General features: G+C 30.4%; 1 protein-coding gene across 1 annotated transcript in view; it reads left to right on the top strand.

Moving 5' to 3' along the window:
* LOC147074485 (zwei Ig domain protein zig-8-like) overlaps positions 1-22,336 on the top strand; it is an 89,564-nt gene that overhangs the window by 20,502 nt on the left and 46,726 nt on the right. Inside the window, exons 2-3 of the mRNA XM_085943431.1 lie at positions 6,748-6,950; positions 15,085-15,201. Coding sequence (XP_085799557.1) covers positions 6,748-6,950; positions 15,085-15,201 — 320 coding nt within the window. The remainder of the gene's footprint in view (positions 1-6,747; positions 6,951-15,084; positions 15,202-22,336) is intronic.

The following is a 22,336-nucleotide window of genomic DNA, read 5'->3' as shown; positions in this document are numbered from 1 at the left end:
TTAATTTTTTGATATATGTGTGGTAAATAAATGTAAATGGCTTCCATTTTCTTGATGACAAGTAATGACTCTTTTTGAAGCATTTTGCATTACGGCACGTTTCGGGCTCCAAAGTTATTATTTTTGCACGAATATTTTGCCTTATTTCCTGAATTCTTTTTGGCTTGATTATGTAAACCCGTTCTTTTAATTAGTCCTACAAAAATAAATCAGGCACCGCCAAATCTGGGGAATAGGAAGGCCAAGCGAAATCTGATTTTTTTTAAATAATTCTGTCACCGAAGAGTTCTCGAAGAATCTCCGTTATTGTCCTCGCTGTGTGAACTGTTCCTCCATCTTATTGAAACAATATGTCAGGGTTATTCAAAATGCTCGATGTAAAAAATCTCTCCGCCCCAGAGATGGTGTGTGGATGTTCATCGTTGACTCTATCGGCTATAATTCAACACCAAACAGTACATATAGGAGGGTATAATTGACCCTGATGCAATGCTCTCAGATTCTTTATAGCCTCAAGTTCGGCAGTTTGTTAACATAATAACCTGCTGTTTCAGCATTAAAATGCTGACGGTATTTTCTTTGCGTTTTAACAATAGATCTTTGGGAAACATAAGAAAATTCAATAATTTTGACCAGTTCTTGCGCTAGTTATGTAGCCATAATGCCAAACTTACAAATTTTTAAAAACAGTCAGTCCAAGTTGAGCAACCCGATATAAAACTTTATTTTATGACTACGCTTAATGTTTTCTACGCCACATTAAAAACGTATTACGAAAATTATTGTAAAAGGTGGCCATGACTTGTAAACAGGTTGACAACCTGTGTAATCGGGACATACCATGTCTTTAACAGAGTGTGAATATATTATGTTTTCAAATATATTTAATTCATAACAATTCTGTCAATTTATATTTAAAGAATATACAATATAAACAAACATGCACCTGCTCCTAATACACACCATCACTTCAGTACTAGGTACTTACTTCCATGTCATGCTTCTACCAAAAACCATATAACACGCATAAGGTCAAACGCCTCTTGCCATGTCTGCCTTGTAATATCCAAATCGCTCTCGTAGTATCTTGTTGAATCCGGAGCACATGTACTTACCAAGAGAAATGCCTGCTTGTGACTACATAATATATCTACAACCAAGCTCTGACGCGTCTGCTCACAGACTTAATCGTTCGCAACGTGGTCGCACTAATGTACCCTTAAACTTCAACAAAAATATTAATCCACAAAAATAAGTTTATCAAATTTTTATCCTTTGATCAGATCCTAGGTATACCTCAAAGCCATATTATAAATAAATAGAGTAGTAATTGAGAAAACAATTATTTTAATATTATGATGTTATTCCTCGAGGGAAAAAATCCAAATTCAAATAAATAAATTGTGGTACATAATATATATTTTCAATATCGATAATCTGTGGTAGACGACATTCATTTGTTGCACGAATAAATAGTTGGTTTAACGTACAATTCCTTTTTCACCACATTACATTTTCAAATTAGAATAATTTATTAGTCATAAAGTATCAGAATTTATTAATTTTATTTTATCTAACCAATCACTAACCATTTAAAATATGTTTTTGGTGTTCTTTTGACGGGTTTTATCATATTATTAAATAAATATTGTGTGGTGAAATTATGCATAATGTTATTTTTTAGGATAATTATATGGAACTCAATGACGTGCGGTCTATATCATATGCCAGTTGTCGGCAAACTCATTAGTCAAAAGAGCCAAATTTCTTAAACTTAAATAATATATGTAGGTGAGTACACTGTTTATTAACTTAATAAACTTTAGTTAAAGTTGCAAGTCTTAATTAAACTATAGGTAGGTACACTGAATACAACTTGATAGCATACGTAATAATGATCTTATGTATTGATAAAAATTAAATTGTACGTAAGGTATCCATAAAATTAACTCATGACAATGACTGACAAATACTCAATATAAATAATAATATGGTCTTACATCTCCTTGGAAAGTTTAAGTAAGTCAGGTTTGTGTGTTGTTGTTTTTAATTTTAAGCACGATTTCAGGTTCTCATTAATAAGATAACTTCTCAATTTACTCTGAATTTCCTCTGTAGAAATCTCTTTACTAACCACAAAACTTGCTACATTAACATTAACATTATTAGAAGATTTTATTCAGTAATTAAATACAGAACTTGATTTTTCTTGACTCTTCTAAAATTCCTCAACTGATATCTTCCTTGCATCATCGACAGGATATTTAGTGCAAAATGACGCGTGTTGAGTCGTAAAGTGTCTCTCTAAATTTGAATAAGCCAATTTTTACCGACAAATAATACAGGTCGGTAGGCCATTTAAGTTTTGAATAAACGCAAAAGTCTCGGTCCATTCAACTTTAAATTCACAATTTTTGTCATCCGTTTTTTTTGCTTCTTCCTTGTAGCCATGTCAAATAGGGCAGAGGGCATTTGTGGCAGAGCCGAATCAGGGCCAAACAGCCGCATGTGGTTCGCGAGCCGCGATTTGCCGACCACTGTAATATGCTATGGATGTGGATCATACCTAAAAATGCTCAATAACACAATATGAAATAATATTACGTATTCATTGTATAATCAGATTCTATATTTTATTTACCGAACTATAGTTTGCTAGCAGAATTCCATGATGCATAATTATTTATTATAATTTTTGAATGTGTTATGTTGTATAAATAATTTAGTGTGACAAACGTTTATTTTGACTTTATATCTCCCAAATGATGTAATAACTATATATAGTTTTATTTAATAAATATGACCCAGAATGTTCAAGAACGCTGACGATATAGTAAATAATGGTTTTAATTTTTTCAACAACAAGGCCTTATTGTTTTTTTGTATATATGAAGCGCCTAGTTTCAAAAGCCCCTAAAACGATTTTAGGTTCTGAGAAAAATGAGAAAAACCATTTTAGGTAGTTTTGAGAAAAATGAGAGAAAATCATATCTATTAAATCTGTAAACTTTATGTTTTATTTTTAAATTCGTTACATTCTAAGGAGTATTTTGGCTTTCCTTTTTATGGGTATTTGAAAAGCACACCCAACCATTTTAGCAGGTTTTGAAATTTATCCTAAGTTTTGATCATACGTATTGACGGTTTTTGATGTTTATTAAAGTTCAATTTTTGGCCATCATACAGGTAACAAAAATATCTATCTAAATGCATATATAACTCAAAAAAATTTTAAAAACCGTTTTAGGAGGTTTTAAAACTAGGCGCTTCATATTTTTAAACCATGTCCGATCCAAAGAAAATCATATTGGGCCTCAGATTGGAGGTTGTATTAACAGATTTTTTGTTTTATTTTTACGAGAAATGGTCCCTACTTTGGGTTCAAACACACATTGAAAAACATGTGAATCTTTTAACAAGATCCACTATTATTCGTTACCTGCTTGGATATCGTAGGCGTTAATGGGCGTGGATTTGTAAATATACGCCTCAAAAACACTACGATAGGTGGCACAATATTAGCTAATACTTACATAAATATGTTAATTACTCAGGTATAAAGGTGTGGAGTTGAAACTTTGTCATACTGACACCTACTTCGTCTAAAGAATGAAATTTAAATCAACGAAAGTTCTGAGTATACTACTGAGACATTAAACCCGGCCTTAAATGGTGGCACACATCTTAAAACAGTTTGCAAAATTTTGAAACGGCAGGAGTTTCGCCTTCCAAAGTAACACAAGTAGGCGAGCAAAGCCTCATACTTCGTAACTCAACTCATCAGCTAACAAAATTATGCGGATTGTTCTAGTATGTGAACCTATACTGAATCCTAATTTGTGTTCATACTATGGTACTAGCACATTATTAGCTGTTTATAGTTCACTGAATTATTAAACTAGATGCCACACAATTGGTTCTGATGATTTTTGACAAACATATAGGTTTATTAATAGACATAACCATTATGTACCGTATATAATTATATTATTTGTTTTAAATTATCTATAGCGCATGAATGAAAATATTTGAAAATGTATAAGAAAGAGCAAGATTGGGAGAAACCCTATTAAACATACATATACAGACCTACAAACTTATCTATAAAATGGCCAACAATGGAACTAAGAACTACCATAGGACGCCATTTTAAAATTTTTATTCGAATGTCAGATTTTGTCCAGTTAAGCGTCAATTACATTGAGCTTCTTTACGAGCTGTTTGTTGGCGAATTTAGAATATGCCTGTAATGTCGCCTAGTGTAATCATCTAACAAGCTAACAAGCAGATTGTGAACACTCTACCGAGAAAAGTTGAAAGCCGGTCAACTTTACACGCTACACGCCGGCGTGTGGGCCTACTGCGTCTGCGCAGTAGAGCGCAGTAGCAACCTCCCGGTAAAAAAACGAACTACATTCTGTCAAAATAGTCGCTGGCTTGTGGTTTCTCAGCGATTGGAAAGTTTTGTGTGTAATCATCAAATCGCAGTAGCTGAATCGCCCGCTTTTAAATTCGCCAACAAACAGCTCGTAAATAAGCTCAATGTAATTGACGCTTTACGAGTCTTTATTAGGTAGGTTTTGACAGTGGCTCCCCCATTCCATTCTACAGATAAATTTGTAGATCTGTACCATTATAAGCGCAAATTCCAAATTTAAAAAATCAAAAGAATCGTTTGTTTTAATCGGCTTATGAAAAAACAAATGATAATCATAATAGTTTGACAGATGCACAGATGCTTATAGTGCGGTAATAGCATATCGTTAAACTATTGTGTTATCCAAGAGATTAAATGTCTAATTATAAATACACAATCAAAATATATAATCATTGTGGGTGAAGAAGAACCATTGACTAAACGTAACCGTTTTTCAAATTAACGAGTTCAACGATAGCAAGCTCGGCATTGTCAGGAAACTCTACAAAGACTCTGTCAGGATGATGCAGCAGCTTATAGATACATAATTGAGTTTGAAACACCAGAACAAACACATGAAGACAAGTCATATGAGTGGACATATGAGAAAGGGGAAGATAAGGAAATTACGTTTAAGAATATTGACAGGTGGTATTGCTACCTGGTAATATTTGTATGTATTTAAAACATTTCCTAAATAAGGGCGCAGTGAGTGTTGGATACATCCTTGTATTAAATTTGTCAAAGATATTATTATAACGGTCTATACATGTGTATTATCTATCTGTTTCTCTGTTTTCTTCTGTAATAGTATTTTTAACGTTTTTAAGTAGGAATGTATTATATGAATGAAGTTGATGAGATTACCACGAGTTTTTAAAAATCTATAAATACAAATCTTACCATGTACTATTTTACAACGTGTTTCTTAGCTCGTATTCTTATTTGTCCGGTGGTTCTTTGTCCAGTACAAATCTTGCAATCGATTTTTAACTAACTTCCCGACTAGCTAGACATTTAAAACTTTTAGAATATATCAGAACACGATGCCAATGCATTTTTTTATTACTTTTAGCCATCTTTAAGTAGAATTGAATTCATTTTCAGTTGATTCTGTTTTGTATGAAAAGTTAGTTCGACACACTTATTGGTTGCTAGGGGTCTGCGGTCCTAGCAACTAAATTATTAATATATACGTGCGTTACTATGGATATCAATATGACATTTCAGTATTATTTCTATCAAGTACAAATTTTTTTGACCGTTTAAGCTAGTCAAGTTTATATGATTCAACAGAAAATTTAAAAACGTTGTATATAAAAAGTTGTTTTTATCTTGCAATTATTCTGTTTAAAACTCATTTTGTGCTAACACGGCGACTGGCGCATTTGGAGTCCATGGCCATTAGATATTATAATTAACGTGTTATTTAAATGTGGTAATTAAAAGGTAATTACAAGGTTAGCAGTAATTGTGTGAATAATAATATTTAAGAATGAAACGTTCGTTATGTTTTCTTCATTCATAATTTAGAACACCTAGATACATAATATCATGTTTATATCGTATTGTTTTGATTACAGGGCCATATTGTTAGGTTATTTTTTTTTGATTGAAATTGATAAAATATAATTAATTTAAATACAATATAACAGACTCATTAACATACTTATTATTGAAAATCTTGGGTGAATATGCTGCAGAGGTGGCCATGAGATTTTACAACTTTCTATTTAAACCAAACCAAACCTAACCTAATATGACCTACCCCAACCCAATATGAACTCATATAATCTTAGTTTGTGATAATGGTGCATTAAAATGTACGAAAATTTCAAATTTTCAATTAACGATTATTGGATCGAAAAGCCGATGCACCGACAGAAAAAGGTAATTATTACAATTGTCCACATGGAATAAACTGTTTTCGTAAAAAAAAAATATAAAAACTCATGGCCACCTCTGCGTACACAATTACCAAATCTTGGACCGAGTGAGAAATTCTGATAATTGGTTACCTACGTCACGTTTAATCGGTTTGCTGTTAATATCAAAACTTATGTTGGTGTTTAGTGTCGCTATTTTGGATACTTCTTATGGTTTTGTTCTCTTTTGGTTCATTTTTCTCCTGATACCTACCATTTGATGTAGACTCTTGAAACTATCAACTATCAGCACGATCTTATCATCATACTATATACTAGGTACTTAATCATATACATATTTAATATAATAACCAATGCCAAGTACTTTTCAAATTTTCCCGATGTTTATGGTAATGGTTTCCCAGATTATTAATATAATACAATTTTATCTGTTTCCGTTTCCAGATTCCTCCGGAAATCATATTTACACCGGTGAACCCCCGATGTACCATGAGCATTCAAGTGATACCAGTGATGAACTGGAGGAAAACATTATTCAGACAAACCACGGGCCCTATTTCGAGACATCTGTTTCGAAAAACGTGACAGCCCTCATAGGCAAAACGGCATATCTCAATTGCAGGATAAGGAATTTAGGAAATCGAACGGTAAGAATATTTTTAAAATACTGTTTAATATTAAACCCCACATTGCTATTATAAGGCTATAAATTTATTATAACTCTTTTTATAATCGTTCAATTGGTACTGCATACACGTGATTTAAAAATACGTCATTCTTTCACACATTTTCACTTGCTGTGTTCTTACTAATAGAACTGATGCTAGTTCACTAGTTGATTCACAGTCGGTGACCTCAATTTTATTTTATTTTTTCTTGTTCTGATTTTGTAAATTATTACTTTTCCAACGTATGTATATTAATAATTCGGAAGCATCCGTTGATTGTTCTTCCAAGATGCAGAACTAACCTGACATTAGTAATGCTAATTTAAGAGGGCAATAACTTTATTCAATCATATCGCTAATGGATATTGATTTACGGAAGGTGAGTTTAGGTGGACGCTGTTCTATAAGTTGTACGATAGGGTCTGCTACTTCGTTCACCCAATGTCCATCTATGCCAATTACCAATATTTTTATTTAAATATTGTTTTAACACTCATTTTTTAATTCCCATGTCGTGAATGTTTTAAATTTTCTAATTTTTCATATTTATTGTATTAAGTATTTAAAATAAATAAACTTGAACTTGAATAAAATGTCAAATCTAACTCGGTAGTAACATAATAATAATATTTAACCAGAGATAAAATTTTTAGACCAAATTCAAACATGATTTAATGTTAAATCTAATATTTTTTCTAATAAATTTCACTACAAACTTTTTTGAATTAATCACTTATGAGTTTGCAAAAATAAAATGTTAAATTTATGTCCTAAATGTGGTTGACGATTCTTTGCAATTATCTCAAAACGGCGGAATATGGTGGTAACCGACTGTGAAACAAATAGTCACACTTATAGAATAAATAATCTAATGGATTCAAGCTCTGTACTATTCCATTTAAGTCATTTTTTGCGACCCGGGTTTCGCCTTTCAGCATCTTCAGGCGCCGTGTACACTCACCAAAGGTAAACACACACTGACAACGAACATTCTTAACTCTAGCTTATATAATAAATCAATACAATAAAGTAGATCAAAACTCCAATACATACCCATCAAGTCAAAGGTCACAAAAAATACAATAAACAAATTATGAATAGATGAAATGTTAGTAAAAAACCTAATTAGTAAAAACCCTATCTTATTAGTAACAATACACTAGATAGCGTATTATTATAAATCGTCAAAACCTAATAATGGATCATAATCATAATAAACAATAAAAATACTATACTCAAGAAGTGTAAATCGTCAAATCTAAGAAAAATGATTAATGGAGTAAACTAATGAGATATTAATAATAATACTCTTACATGGTACCTACTTTTTTATAAAATTATTTAAAAAAAAAATCTATACATATAAACTCGCCTAATATAATAAAAACCCGGGTCGCAAAAAACGACTTAAATGGAATAGTACAGAGCTTTTGAATCCATTAAAATTTAAATTTAAATTCCATCAAGTACCTTCAGTCGATAGTATTAATATAATAAATAATCAGTCGATTGTTAGTACTCTCAGTGTACAGAACTTAATAATGTCAATATTGGTAGGGTAATAATAAAATGGTGTTCAATCAAACTGTTGCAGATAACGATCTATTACACTTGTATATTTTTTCAAGATGAGTAAAGAAAAGTTGTATAGGTATTGTAAAAAAAGTAAAGTAGTGATTAAAAAATGACAGCCCTCAAAAGTTAAGAAGTATAATGTTATTTTTATAGCTGAATAAGAGATTTTAAAAGTAGGAAATTCGACTATTACCATAACGAACTATTAAACAATATTGCTTTCCTTTCAAAAGAAATAATTGTATTACTCTTATTCCACATAGTGGTTTCTGCATAAATTTGTAATGCGTCAGATAACACAATAACGACTCAGAAGTGTATATTTTGTATTTTTCAAAAAAGTCCGATAGATACAACTACATTAGCAAAATGTACAAACACGTGCGGGATATTAAATATAGTAACTTGTATGTATTTCCAACATAATATAATACACCAGAAAATTATCTAAATACATGAAATATTTAGGGACATGGGCCAATGAGAAATGGAAGTAGTGTCAAGAAGAGAGGTTTAGTTTTTTTCTATCGTAAGTTTAATTTTTGAGTAAAAAGTTTTAAATGTGTTTTGATTATTTATAATATCTACACTTCTAATTTACGGTTTTCTTATACTTTAAATTTCATAATAATGATTTATTTGTCGATTCAAAAAGATTAGAAGAAAAAAAAGAATAATTTAGAGTACGTAAGTACCACTATTCAAACCGACGATGAAAACATTTTACTTTTCTCAGCATATTACATAATAAAAAGTTTAATAATATAATTATTTCGTTTTAGTCAAAGTTCACGAATTTCTTTATTTTTTTTTCATCATGTTCAATGTTAACGTATTGATTTTCATTTCATTGAAACTTGTTTACTTACTCATACCTTTTTATAAATGAATTTTATTTTTGTAAATATTTCCCCAATTTTGTTTGATTCAGAATTCTATTGTGGGAAATTTCATTGTAAAAACAGTCCTCGAGTTTTCTTAAAATATTTTTTTCTCTATTAATAATGGTTCTATACTATTTTGACATAGCTTTTATCATTAATAAATACAAATAAATACTTTTATTTCATTATATTACATACCACAAGCAATCGCCCAAATTGTAAGCTAATATAATCCATGAATCTATTGACTGATTCTTTGATAGTTCGATTTCTAGGTCAATATGAGGTTAGATCATGTTTACACAGGCTTAATACCAATCATTAGTATTCGCCTCCCCACTAATGCCTTCACGTGGTAACTAGCCGACTACTATTGCTTATTACTAATTCGGCCTACGTTGATCAAGAGAAACTGTTTTGTTCGCTTGCCTCTTTTAAAACAAGTTTGTCGTGTGGGTCGTTTTTGACATTTTGTTTGTGCAGTCCTTGGAATTTTAAACCAATCTATAATACTTTCAGCTAATTTAAATAGTATTTGTGACATTTTTTTCTAATTCACTTCAAAAAATATAATTCTCTAATATACTCGCGTATGTAGGGATTGCAATATTGAATTAAAATACCAATATTCGGTATTTTCCTAGTACCTAGGTATTAATACTGGAATTCATGAAATATAATTGATAAAACAAAAGTATCTACCAATAAATTTAATATAGATATCAAAATCTCTTTAAAATATTAATATTGTATCGCAAAAATATCTATATAGGTACATAGATATTTTATATGTAAATTTTAAAAATAGGTAAAGGTAAGATATCGTAGAGATTCTGATATTTACAAATACCTAGTAGTTGAACTATTGGCACTTTCTTAATGATTATGAAAACAAACAGTATTTAACAGGGATATCTACTTAAAAATACACCGGACAACTTCTAAAACTCGTGACCGACTGACAAAAATATTTGAATACATTTAAAATTACAGAAAGAAGAAGGTACCTATCTACCTTTAATGCAAGTTTATTCCGCAAATCTGCACGTATCATTGCTAGTCACCAAGAAAATCGAAGGGCAACGGAAGTAAAAGAGACATCGCGCAATCAGACAACAACTAGATTCCTGTTAAACTTTTAATATACATTAATACATTTTGTTTCCACTTTCGATAGCGAATATATCGGTATTGTCTGATTTTTAAAACCGGTAATTCGGTATCGTAAAATTCTGGTATACCGGTTTTAATATACCGGTATTGCAATCCCTATAAAATCTTACCTTCCACTAATGTAAAAATAATGCCGTGGCGGTATTAATGCGAGTAGTGATTACGAATGATTATCACTGAGTCCATGTAGTTTTTAGTCGCATCTCACATAAAATTGTTGCAATTGCAGTAATTTCGATAATGATAATCAACATAGAAGTCTACTAAAGTACTTGGTACTAATAATTTACGTAGAATAGTTTATAATTTGTACAAATTTCATAAATATTGATCCATTAGTTTTTGAGTTCCAACTGAACATTCAATTAATACCTTATGACAGATACTCCAATATTACTATTACTTGTATATCTAAATTTGAAATAGTTGTGATAATTAATTGTGTATGTTTGATCAATAGTTCAGTTATAAATAACGATAGTATCGATTATTTATGTCTACAAAAATTAATAATATCACGATATTAATCACAGCGTACCGAAATGTCATTTATAACGCTACAAAGCACCGTTTTGATTGAGTCTAACACACAGAATGATGGTAATTAACATGAGTAATACTGGGATTTGGTCGGTAGACGTTAGACGGGCTTAGGGCGAGAGGCAAATGGATTTTGTAACAAATCTATAACCGCACCGTTATGAAATAGTTACAAAGTTATAATATTACTGACGTTAAGCCCTATTTCACTTTGAGTAATCTTGTTTGATGTAAGTCTTAGTGATAATAATATAAACTTGAGTGTAAGTAAGTTTGATGTTATACAATGGAGATGTGTATAATAATATAACTATGTTTTGTCATTTTGATAGTTACGTAAAATTATTAGATCTAATAATAGCCTTTTGTTTTGACACTCTATATTCTATACTATCAATAGAATTGGAGTGTCGATCTGTCTGTCCATTTGTTCGATTATATTACAAAAACTATAAGATAAATATTGACGAAACTTGCACAGCTTGTAGACTACATTGTAAGTAAGTACCAACTTTGTAGACTTCTAGTTGAGTTTCATTTTGAATCTCGATAAATCTTCTTATCGAAATCTATTCATTGGCAATAATATGGGGTAGAATGCGGGTTTATAATTAATTTACACTTATAAATCGAATAATAATATTAATAATATAAATTAATATATAATTTTTTTATCGTGAAAATTGTAGTTATTCATCACTTGCCATCAGGATTACCATTTATTTTGTAGACGTTTAAAATTTTAATTTGGTATGTTGTCTAACTAGTAAGTTTAGTTTTGGATGGATACATATTTGATTAATAAACGCAGAACTGTTTTTATAATTATTTTAATGTATGCATTTGTACAATGTATTACATTTTGAGGATGTATATATTTAGATAATATTAATTTAGTATTAAACAGTTTTACATCATTCTCGGAAAAAAAAATTGAATGTGAGGAAAGATTGAATGATTGAGATATTATTTATGAACTGCTTGATTGAAAGATTTAATATCGACTAATCATTATAGACAATTGTGTCGCTAGATTTCAAAATCAGCCAAGTCCACCTTTAGGTATTTTTGACTTTTTTGTAAATTGCTAAAGAACTACTGCGTTCTAATATTTATGCATTATCGAAATGTGAAACTTATTAATTTAAAATATCCTATAATCGAAATAATACAAACTTTCACCCTCGTTACTGTGTAATTGAGAAAATAGAAAACTGTTTTTCTCATAGTCATCCATTATGGACTTGGCTGATTTTGAAATGTCGCGACACAATTGAGACAATTTAATGTGATAAGTTTGAGTGACGAGTATTTTATAATTATCGTCTGAGATCGTTAGTTCTATCTATTATTGATAGATTTTTCTATAAGGTATATTAGCTTACTTTTCTTTTCGTATTTCACATGAACAAAAAAGCAAGCGATAGTGGCTAAGGTAATAAAAAAACAGTCATTTAAATTCAAAAATAGTATATTAAATTCATAGTGATTAACAATAATTAATAATTGAATTAGTTTATACATAAATAACAATAAAAAATCATATCAGTCAGTAGGTAGTTTTACTATCGTCCACTACAATATTTTTCAAAGGTATGTTATAATCATTTCCAGGCAATTCCGCGGCGTTTTAAAAGACCTGGCAGTAAAAATGAGATACCACCACCAAAAGCAGGCACATATAATATAATATATTATGTTGTTTTCAAATATCAAATGTCGAATGGAGATAACCGCTTTGACTCCAGACCATTACACCAGTCGATTCTTGACTAGACATGGTGGCTTTGCCGGCAAACTCTATGAGCTGTGTCTTGTTACCCACTTTGTTAGATTTCTCAGTGGTTTTGTATTTTCTTTTGTTACTTTTACATACTTACATTTTTTTTTATTTCTCCTCAGCGTATTCTCTCTTGTCTGTATTCTTATTTTAAAGTCATGTCAATTTAGTTAAATATTATTTGAGTGCATTGCAATCTCAGTTTGGCTAACTACTCCTGAGACATTCCCAGTCATAAAAATATAACGCCCGTGTCACCCGATGGAGAACGGGTGCGGTGTGGAGTGGGTGTAGTATGGTGTGGCCACTAACTTCAATGTTGCACAATCACAAATATATGATTCGTTTTCTTCGGTGATTATTTTTATCCGGCGATAACAAAATTTAAACTCATCTTTCCTTATCGCAGATATAGCTTTAATGAAAGCAATCTAATATGATTCTGAAGGGCGAATATTCAATTTATTACTCAGAAAAACATAATCTACAGCCAAATTCAGGAAGTATAATATAATACATAATATATGTCATATTTTGACCATTTTGATTTAGGTATCAGACTTACGTGTCAAAAACAAAATTATTAAAAATAATTATAAGATAAAAAGAACTTTATTTATACCACATTTTTATATTTTCTGTTGAATCATATTATAAACTTGACAATTCTATGTATTAATGAAAACATTGTACTTGATAAAAATACTGAATAAATTAATAGAGAATACTGAAATATCATTTTGACATTTCATATTGATTTACTATGGAAATCGCACGTATATATTAATAGTTTAGTTGCTAGGCTTAGCAACCAACAATAATAACTTTCCAAACAAAACAGAATTAACTAAAAATTGATTCAATTCTGCTTAAAAATGGCTAAAAGTATTAAAAAAATGCATTGTCGTCGTGTTCTGCTATATTCTAAAAGTTTCAAATGTCTAGCTAGTCGGGAAGTTAGTTAAAAAAATTCAATCATCAAATACAAATCTTGGACAAACAAGAAAAAATTTATACTGGACACACAAGAAAAAATCTGTACCGGACAAACTAATAAACTACTACAATACGAGCCAATAAAAACGTGGTAATTATCTGACGTAAATTCGTCAATATATACTTTTTTCTTTATTATATATTATTGATGAGAAACATAAACATTTATTGAAATAATATTTGGCATTGGCACAATGTAGCACAAGGTCCCAGATATTATAGTTATTTATGTAATAAAAGCTACATCAAATATGTTAAAAAAAAACAGTTAAAACCTCGTATATTGTCCATAAAAATATAATATTATAACCTTTATAATACTCGTCCGATCGATTTTTTTTCTTACAATCCAAAGTGCTGGAGTGCAGTAGCGTAGGGTGGATGTAAGCTGTGAAGATTCGATATAAATAGCGCACAATAAACTTTTGCAGTCATAATAATTATTCGTTTTCATTGAACTAATAATACAAATTGCAGATTCTAGATCAAACGATAATATTATTGGTAGAAATGTGAAAATCCTACAAAAATAGTGAATGTTTTGTCAGTCATGCAAAGGTATTCATTTTCATTGAACTAAGCATACAAATAAAATTGCAGATTTTTTTAAATTCGATTAAACTATAATAGATAAAACTATATCCTTCAACCTAAAAATATCTTAAAGTATACTATATTATAATTTATTGACATATTTTAGATATTTTATAAATAGAAGAATATTTTTTTAATATAATATGTATTATGGTTTGCTTTACGCAGGGCTTAGTTGAATTTTCGATACTATCCAAACCATCTACAATTTGTATTATTTATTCAATGAAAACAGTATGACTAACATAGTTTAGTGTGCACTATTTATTTCGGATCTCCACAGCCTACTTCTACCCTTCGCCACTGCTGGACAGTAGCATAGGCAAATGATAATGCGTTGGAAATTTTATTAATAAAAACCCACGGTTCGACTCTCGTTAATGAATTAATGTGGCGTGTTATATGCTATCATGAATAATTGTTTTCATTTATAAAATAATAAGAGCGTCATATAATGTCGATTTGATGGCTTTAATTTGCAGTATATGTGCAACAAATGTTTTGTGGGTCATTTATATTATTTTAAAACAATTCTAATATTCGTAATAATTATATAATGTAATATTTCCAGGTATCGTGGATCCGCCACAGGGATATCCACTTACTCACAGTGGGCAGATCAACGTATACCTCTGATCAGAGATTTCAGAGTGTTCACAATCCGCAAACTGAAGACTGGATGCTAAAGGTAAGATATCTAATGTACAAACTTCTGTCATAAAATTAATGGTTTTAACCCACTGAAATATTATGGTAATTACCATTGCATAATACTTTCGTTTCCTATATAACCTACCACATAATATTGTGTTCCATTACGATATACCTACCCCGTTCGTATACTTTAGCCTAAATAATATTGTCTATATGGTTAAAAATTATAAAGACACCATTTAATTGTTAAAGCATACGTAACATAACATATTAATAGTTGCCCGGAATAACTGTCTCAGTGAGAAAATATGGTACAGTATGAGATTTGATATTTTCTAATAAAAAAATATTATTAATTATAAATAGTGGAAATTTTAAAGCTTGCTTTTATTTTTACATGAAAGTGGAATAATATCATATAAATATCCGTTAAGAAATATTTTATAAATACGTTAATAGATTTTGTTTGTCCACTTCATACGCATTTTTGTTAGATGGCAATTCTTAGATCTCTCCTGTTCATAAAACTGAATAATTACAAGATAAAAATAACTTTTTATTACAACGTTTTTAAATTTTCTGTTGAATCATATAAACTTGACTTGACTAGCTTAAACGATCAAAAAAATTGTATTTGATAGAAATAATACTGAAATGTCATTTTGACACTCATATTTATTTCCATAGTAACGCACGTATATATTAATAATTTAGTTGTTAGGACCCTAGCAACCAATATTAGTGGATTGGATTACGGATTTCTTCCAAAATAACTTTTCATACAAAACAAAATTAACTGAAAATGAATTCAATTCTACTTAAAAATAGCTAAAAGTATTTAAAAAATGCATTGACATCGTGTTTTGATATATTCTAAAAGTTTCAAATGTCTAGCTAGTCGGGAAGTTACTTAAAAATCGATTGCAAGATTTGTACCGGACATACAACTACCGGACAAATAAGAATACGACCTAATAAAAACGTTGTAATATAAATATATCATAAGTTGACAGTAGAAAATACATTTTCAAAATTCTCAGTAGTACAAAATATGTGAACTCTCTTGTTTTAACATCTTAAATTTTTCATCTTATACATCAACTCAATAATATTTCTTAACAAAAATATCAACAATTTAAATATTGTATATATTAATAAATAATATATATTAATAAACAATTGATTATGGAAACGAATGGATGGGCAAAGCTAATCTTTGTCAGTATTGAATTAATTTAATTAGTTATGTTATTTTAATAAATAAATCTTTTTTTTATAGTTCTATCAGTTCCTTAATATATTATATACCCAATTAATATTAAGGCAGTATTTTCAATGACTATATATATATATATATTGGCAACACTATAATAAACAATAATTAATAGATTTTTTGAATAATAATAATTATTATGTATTTAGTAAGAATGACGGCATTACGCCTTGACAGGGATAAAGAGGCTTTTTATAAAAGATTTATTACACGATCTTCTAGTACTTACAGCGTTTTCCAAATGAAATTCTGTGAGATTTTCTGATTTACATAAAAAGTCATAATTTTGACAAGATTTAAATATTTAGATCGCACAACTATCATATACGATTCGTTCCAGATTATTAATTTCCATTACCATTACGATATATTCAAAGTTGTATATTATTGAGATTGATATTTTTCACTACGTTGCGGATACGGTGTTTTTATGCAAAAAAATTTCAGTGACTTTCATATTTGACTAACCCGTATCTTAGACATTAGCAATAATGACAATTCATTGCCTGCATACCACCTAATACAAATACGCTAATCAATTAACGCTTTGGTTTAACTTTACATAACATATTATAAAATGTTCTGTAACTAAAATTAATTGTAAAACAAATTTCTGAAAAACATTTAACTTCCGTATTTCTTTTTAATATTTTAAAGAATGCATGAAAATTACTTATAACTTTAAAAACAACGCTAGAAACTCAAAATCAAATTGAAAATTGTCACTGTCTTAACCAATCAATCTAAACATTACAATAAAATATGATTTAGTATCACATATCAGTATTTTATATAATCTATCTTCTTCTTCTACTTGGTCGTTCGCTCGTGGCTGAGGATCGTGACTACCTTGGAATTTGAATGACCAAAACTTTACAACCCTTTCGATCCAAATCATATTGTATTTATAAAAAATCCCATATAAATACAATATCAAATATCATTTCGTATTCGAGGAATTTTTATTTGATAAAATAATAAATTAAATCAATATGGTACATAGCAGAATTTTATTGCATTCACATTTTAAACCATAAAATTCCACAGAAATAGAACTATGTTACATTGTGCAACATAGCTTGGTAATACAGGGTTATCCAACTAGCGGTACGAATTTCACAGTTTTGTCATTTGTTACTTGTCAAATATTGTCCGCGTAGTTTTTGAAAAATCGTCAGTTGAAAGTCTACCATTTAACACAATAGATCTTTTCTCCACGGCACAATGCAGACAAATCATACAATCATACTATGAAAATCACAAATCTTCAACTTGGGATACTTAAAGTCAGAATTTGGTTGAAATTATCGCTTACTGAAGGCTGTATTCGCAAACTGATTAATTTTTTTGAAATGCCTGATAGTTTTTTGGATTGACCGACACCTGCGTGTGGTTGTCTAGCCCGTTCACTCAAAAATTGCTGCTGTCTGCGAAATAGTGGCCGAAGAGCCAAAATGAAGAAGATTTTGCCACTGCCACTCGCATACGGCTCATTATGGTGATTTTTGTTATAGAAACCTTCACTTTCACCCATTTAAGATCTGGCTCATGCAAAAACTAAAGCCAAAGGATCACAGGCAGCGTTCTAGATTTGCCGATTAGATATTTGAAGGGCAGGCAACCAATGGTGATTTTTCAAGAAAATCGTCCACAGTGATAAGGTTCATTTTTACTTCAATGGGTACAAGCAATAAACATAGCAATAAAAGAGTATTTTGAGTGAGGAAAACCAAAAAGAGAGGCAGTTACGTGCTGCGAAAGTTAGGTATTGTTTAGTGCAATTTTTGGCTGGAAGTATCATATGAACATTTTCAAAAAGCGACCGTTCGGTCAATAGTGTCTGCTATAAAAGACAATAATATTTATTTTTTAGCCGGAATTTGAAGATTTCAACCTAAAACCTGTCTGGTTCCTTTATGTCTAGTGATATTTTTTAGTAAACATATGTATAAAAATACTCGCACGTAAAGCACCTACTTAAAATGGCGGGGATTCCAAGTTAGTTTCTCGGTGAAGTAATAGTATATCATATTATTATAAAGTTTTGGTGTTTCTGTGATTATTTTACTATTACTACAAAACTTCAATTGGGCTTCATAGCTAAAAATTATGTTGTATACATTTTATGAAAACATCATATTGTAGAATTCGTTTTTTTCTATTTTCACGATAAAATGAGACATTATTCAAATTATTTTTTCTATTAGTATTATTGTTGACATTGAGCATTTTGTAAAATACATAAATATTTAAACAAGTAAGCCATCTTTTTCACATATTGGTTCACGTCCTGTCTAGTATACATTTTATTTTTCTCACCTTACTCAGCTATGGAGCAGAATGCATAGAACCCACACACATATTTTGTTTATTATGACAATGATATCAAAGTTCGAATGAAAAAAAATCGGTGTGAAGAAGTGTGTTAGAAGTTATACTTGACATGTGACAAAACAAAAACAAAACTTGTGATAAACTAGATACTATGACTAGTTCTTAATTATCTTGTTTAATTACACACTCAAGAAAAAGGACCGCTTATTGGGACGCCGTTGGTTTATTTATATACACTTTAACTTGTATTACTAAATTATATAATGGTTTCTCGTTTTTATTTTTAAAGTATCAACTTTCAATCTGACGTTTAATCGTTTGATTGCGTAAGGAATTGCAAATGGCCGACAATAATAAATTCGCTGCCTAGGCAACTGAACCATTTTAAGCTATAATATTATACTGTATAATCGTACCGATTGCAGTATCATAGTGTGGCTGATAACCGAACAATCGGTGGTTCGAATCCAATTGAGTACATTTTTTTTCGTGTGAAAAAATTAATTATGTGTTACATGTCACACGCCAAAAATACACTCTGATCTGATTTTCCAAACGCGCCAAAAGAAGTATAACTTCAAAAGTATTTCGTTAGTAAATTAGATGGTCACCATAATTATACTGTCGAGTAGTTTTTTTGGCAATAAACGTATTCTACGTTTAAATGAGAAACAAATTGCCAGTAAATTGTATGGAAATTGTAATGGCGCTATTTCGTTCGCATAAGGTCAAACTGTATAACGAGCGCTTTATTAAGAGAAATAAAAAAAGATTGTTACGTGTCGTCACTGGCACGTGCTTATCTGTGTTTTGTTTTAACGAACACTCTCGGGTGCAAAATGTGCGGAAGTCCAAAGAAAAGTCTGAATAATACAGGAAAATGCGCCTCTTTTAAGGTAAACTGCGCATTGGGGAGTGCTTTGTGGGGTACGTCGGATACATTGGACATCGTACCAAATCTAGAATAGTTTCTTTTACTTTTATTTAAAGAACTGCTTAGAAACACAATAGAAGTCACAGTAATAATGTACGCATACATTTATATAATATATATTATCTATTATCAAGAACAATTAACAAATATTATGATACAAAACAAATTAATAAGTTATTGTACTATCAATCGACATAAAGGACAATTGGTAAGCAAGTATACAGCAGGTCAGTACAAAAAATAATATCAATTATTGCGTACTTGGCTTTGGAGAAATATATTTCACCAGATGCAATTAAACAAAACATTTTCACTCAATCACTATGATGATTAAACTTAATAACCCGTTTGCACGTGCATAGATTCACTGCTAGCAGTACGTATTATAAACCCAAGTTCCAAGATTGCATGAATGGATCAAAAAAGTTAATCGACATCTGAATTTTAACACGATAGTTACAACTTGAACGATATCTGTGCATGCCCAGTATAAATATAATGGCGAACCTGATGAAAAAAATACGAACTGCATCACGCAGAATATTTTTGCGGTTACCGATTTTCACAATCAGTCCGAACCTGTCAAATAGCACCGCACAACAACAAACGCATTCGTTTAGGGCTTGTCCACGTGGCACGTGTCTCGCCGCGATTCACCGCTAGTGAATTTAGACACTGTTCAATGACGTTAAATTTACTTCGATCGCGCGCGACAGTCGTCATGGCGCGAGTGCTTGTGGGCGGCTCAATGAGGTCACCTGGAATGCGCGCGAGTCAAAATGCGCCATTTAGACAAAGACTTATGATTAACGAATGAAATTGGCGAGACAGTCAGGACTTTTGATTTAGTTTAATTTTCACGCTATTGTTGCCAGTTAATTCGAGCACGTGTACAAACATGCGCTATATGAAAAGTTTTTCAGTCAATTCAGTGTATGATATTTTTATAAAGAATGATATTCATTTTGCGATACCGTTGTTTATCAAAGATTTGTGATCGAGGACGAAATCAAGTTGCGGTAAATTCTCTAACCATAGCTAGCGTATCAGATCTCCAACACCGTTGATTCATTTACGGAAGTTGCGTACTTCTGCTAACGCTTTTGTTTCTCCACATCTTTATCTTCATTATAAATAAGAGTAAATCATACTTATACAATATCTTGACATGTGGTTCATCACAAAATCTTCTGATTGCTAAGTTGATGGGTTATTTTTTTCATCAAACTGTTACAGGTGTCAATTATTGATAGTTATCAATAACAAAACACACAGCATCCGCTCTTTCATGTATCATCATCAAAAGTAACCGATAAGATTGGCTATTAAGGAAATCAATTTTATTTTTATAGTTATATCTCAATTATCTTTTGTATTAGCTAATAAGTGCGTGTGTCATCTTTCTTGAACAAGTGATTACCTGTAAAATCCATCTATGGTAGTTACCTGACAGGACTACCATCTTCTCAAGATATCTGTTAATTCATTCATATTGAGTAAGTCGATTATCAATAATTATAAAGTTTTTGTACTAAGTTCTTGATTCAGTTGACTTTATCGCAAGTTATACCTACATATGAAATATATAAAACAACCTGTTCTTCATTTTCTTTGCTAGAAACTGTTACGTAATAGTACGCCGATACACCCACGTCTCGAAAACCTTTAGTATTCTTAAGTTTTGTTTCATTAACGTCCAGGTTACGACTTCGTAGACCGAATTAAATATAAGAAAAGGCGGAGAAAATAAGCTTACCTAGAATCATTGACTATTGAAAAATAATGAAATGATTTTGTTCCTTAGAACTGGAAGCCTTCAACATGGCAGATTACTAGTCCTCTATTGACTTACTAGGATTGAGTGTCTCTTCCTACTATAATACAAGAGTATAGGTGCATAATGTAAAAAAAATATATATTATATACAACATAAGTTATTTATTTAAATCATAATAATATAACGCTTGAAACTTTTATAGTTGCTTATTATCGTAATAGATTTGTGTGTTCTCACCGTATATTTTTTTGCTTCTGAATATGTAACGCATTCATATATTTCAATATATTATTATCAAATTCTAATGGATTTTCCATTAAATCCAAGTTCGAAGCTTCGAGGAAAGAAATCATCATTATAAACATTCAATTTTTTCTTATTATTATTTAACACCTACCTGCTAAACTACATACACGCAAAATTTATGAATAAAAGATTTCTAATTATTTAAGAATAAAAATTTAAGAATAAAAATGACGATGTTATGAAAGAATTCTATCAACAGATAAATGAAATTCTAAAATCAACGAAAGATAATGAAGTTTCCCTGATTATAGGAGATTTCAACGCAAATATTGGTAAAGGTAAAAATGGAGAGTTAGTAGGAGAATTTGGTCTAGGACAAAGAAATGATCGAGGAGAAAGATTACTCCAATTTTACCAGGAAGAGAGTATGGTTGTTTGTAACACATTATTCAAACTTCCAGCAAGGCGATTGTATACATGGAAATTCCCACAAAATGATGGCAATAACATTGTAAGAAATCAAATATACTATATATTAATTCGCAATCGTTACAGAAATAGCGTAACATCTACTAAAACTTATCCAGGTACTGACATCTCATCTG

Source organism: Rhyacophila brunnea, unplaced genomic scaffold (assembly GCF_057557595.1).
Source record: "Rhyacophila brunnea isolate RB1 unplaced genomic scaffold, BYU_Rbru_1.0 scaffold_16, whole genome shotgun sequence".
Taxonomy (NCBI): Eukaryota; Metazoa; Arthropoda; class Insecta; order Trichoptera; family Rhyacophilidae; genus Rhyacophila; species Rhyacophila brunnea.
The sequence above is the reverse complement of the archived record's forward strand: the minus strand, read 5'-3'. Positions and strand labels throughout refer to the sequence as shown.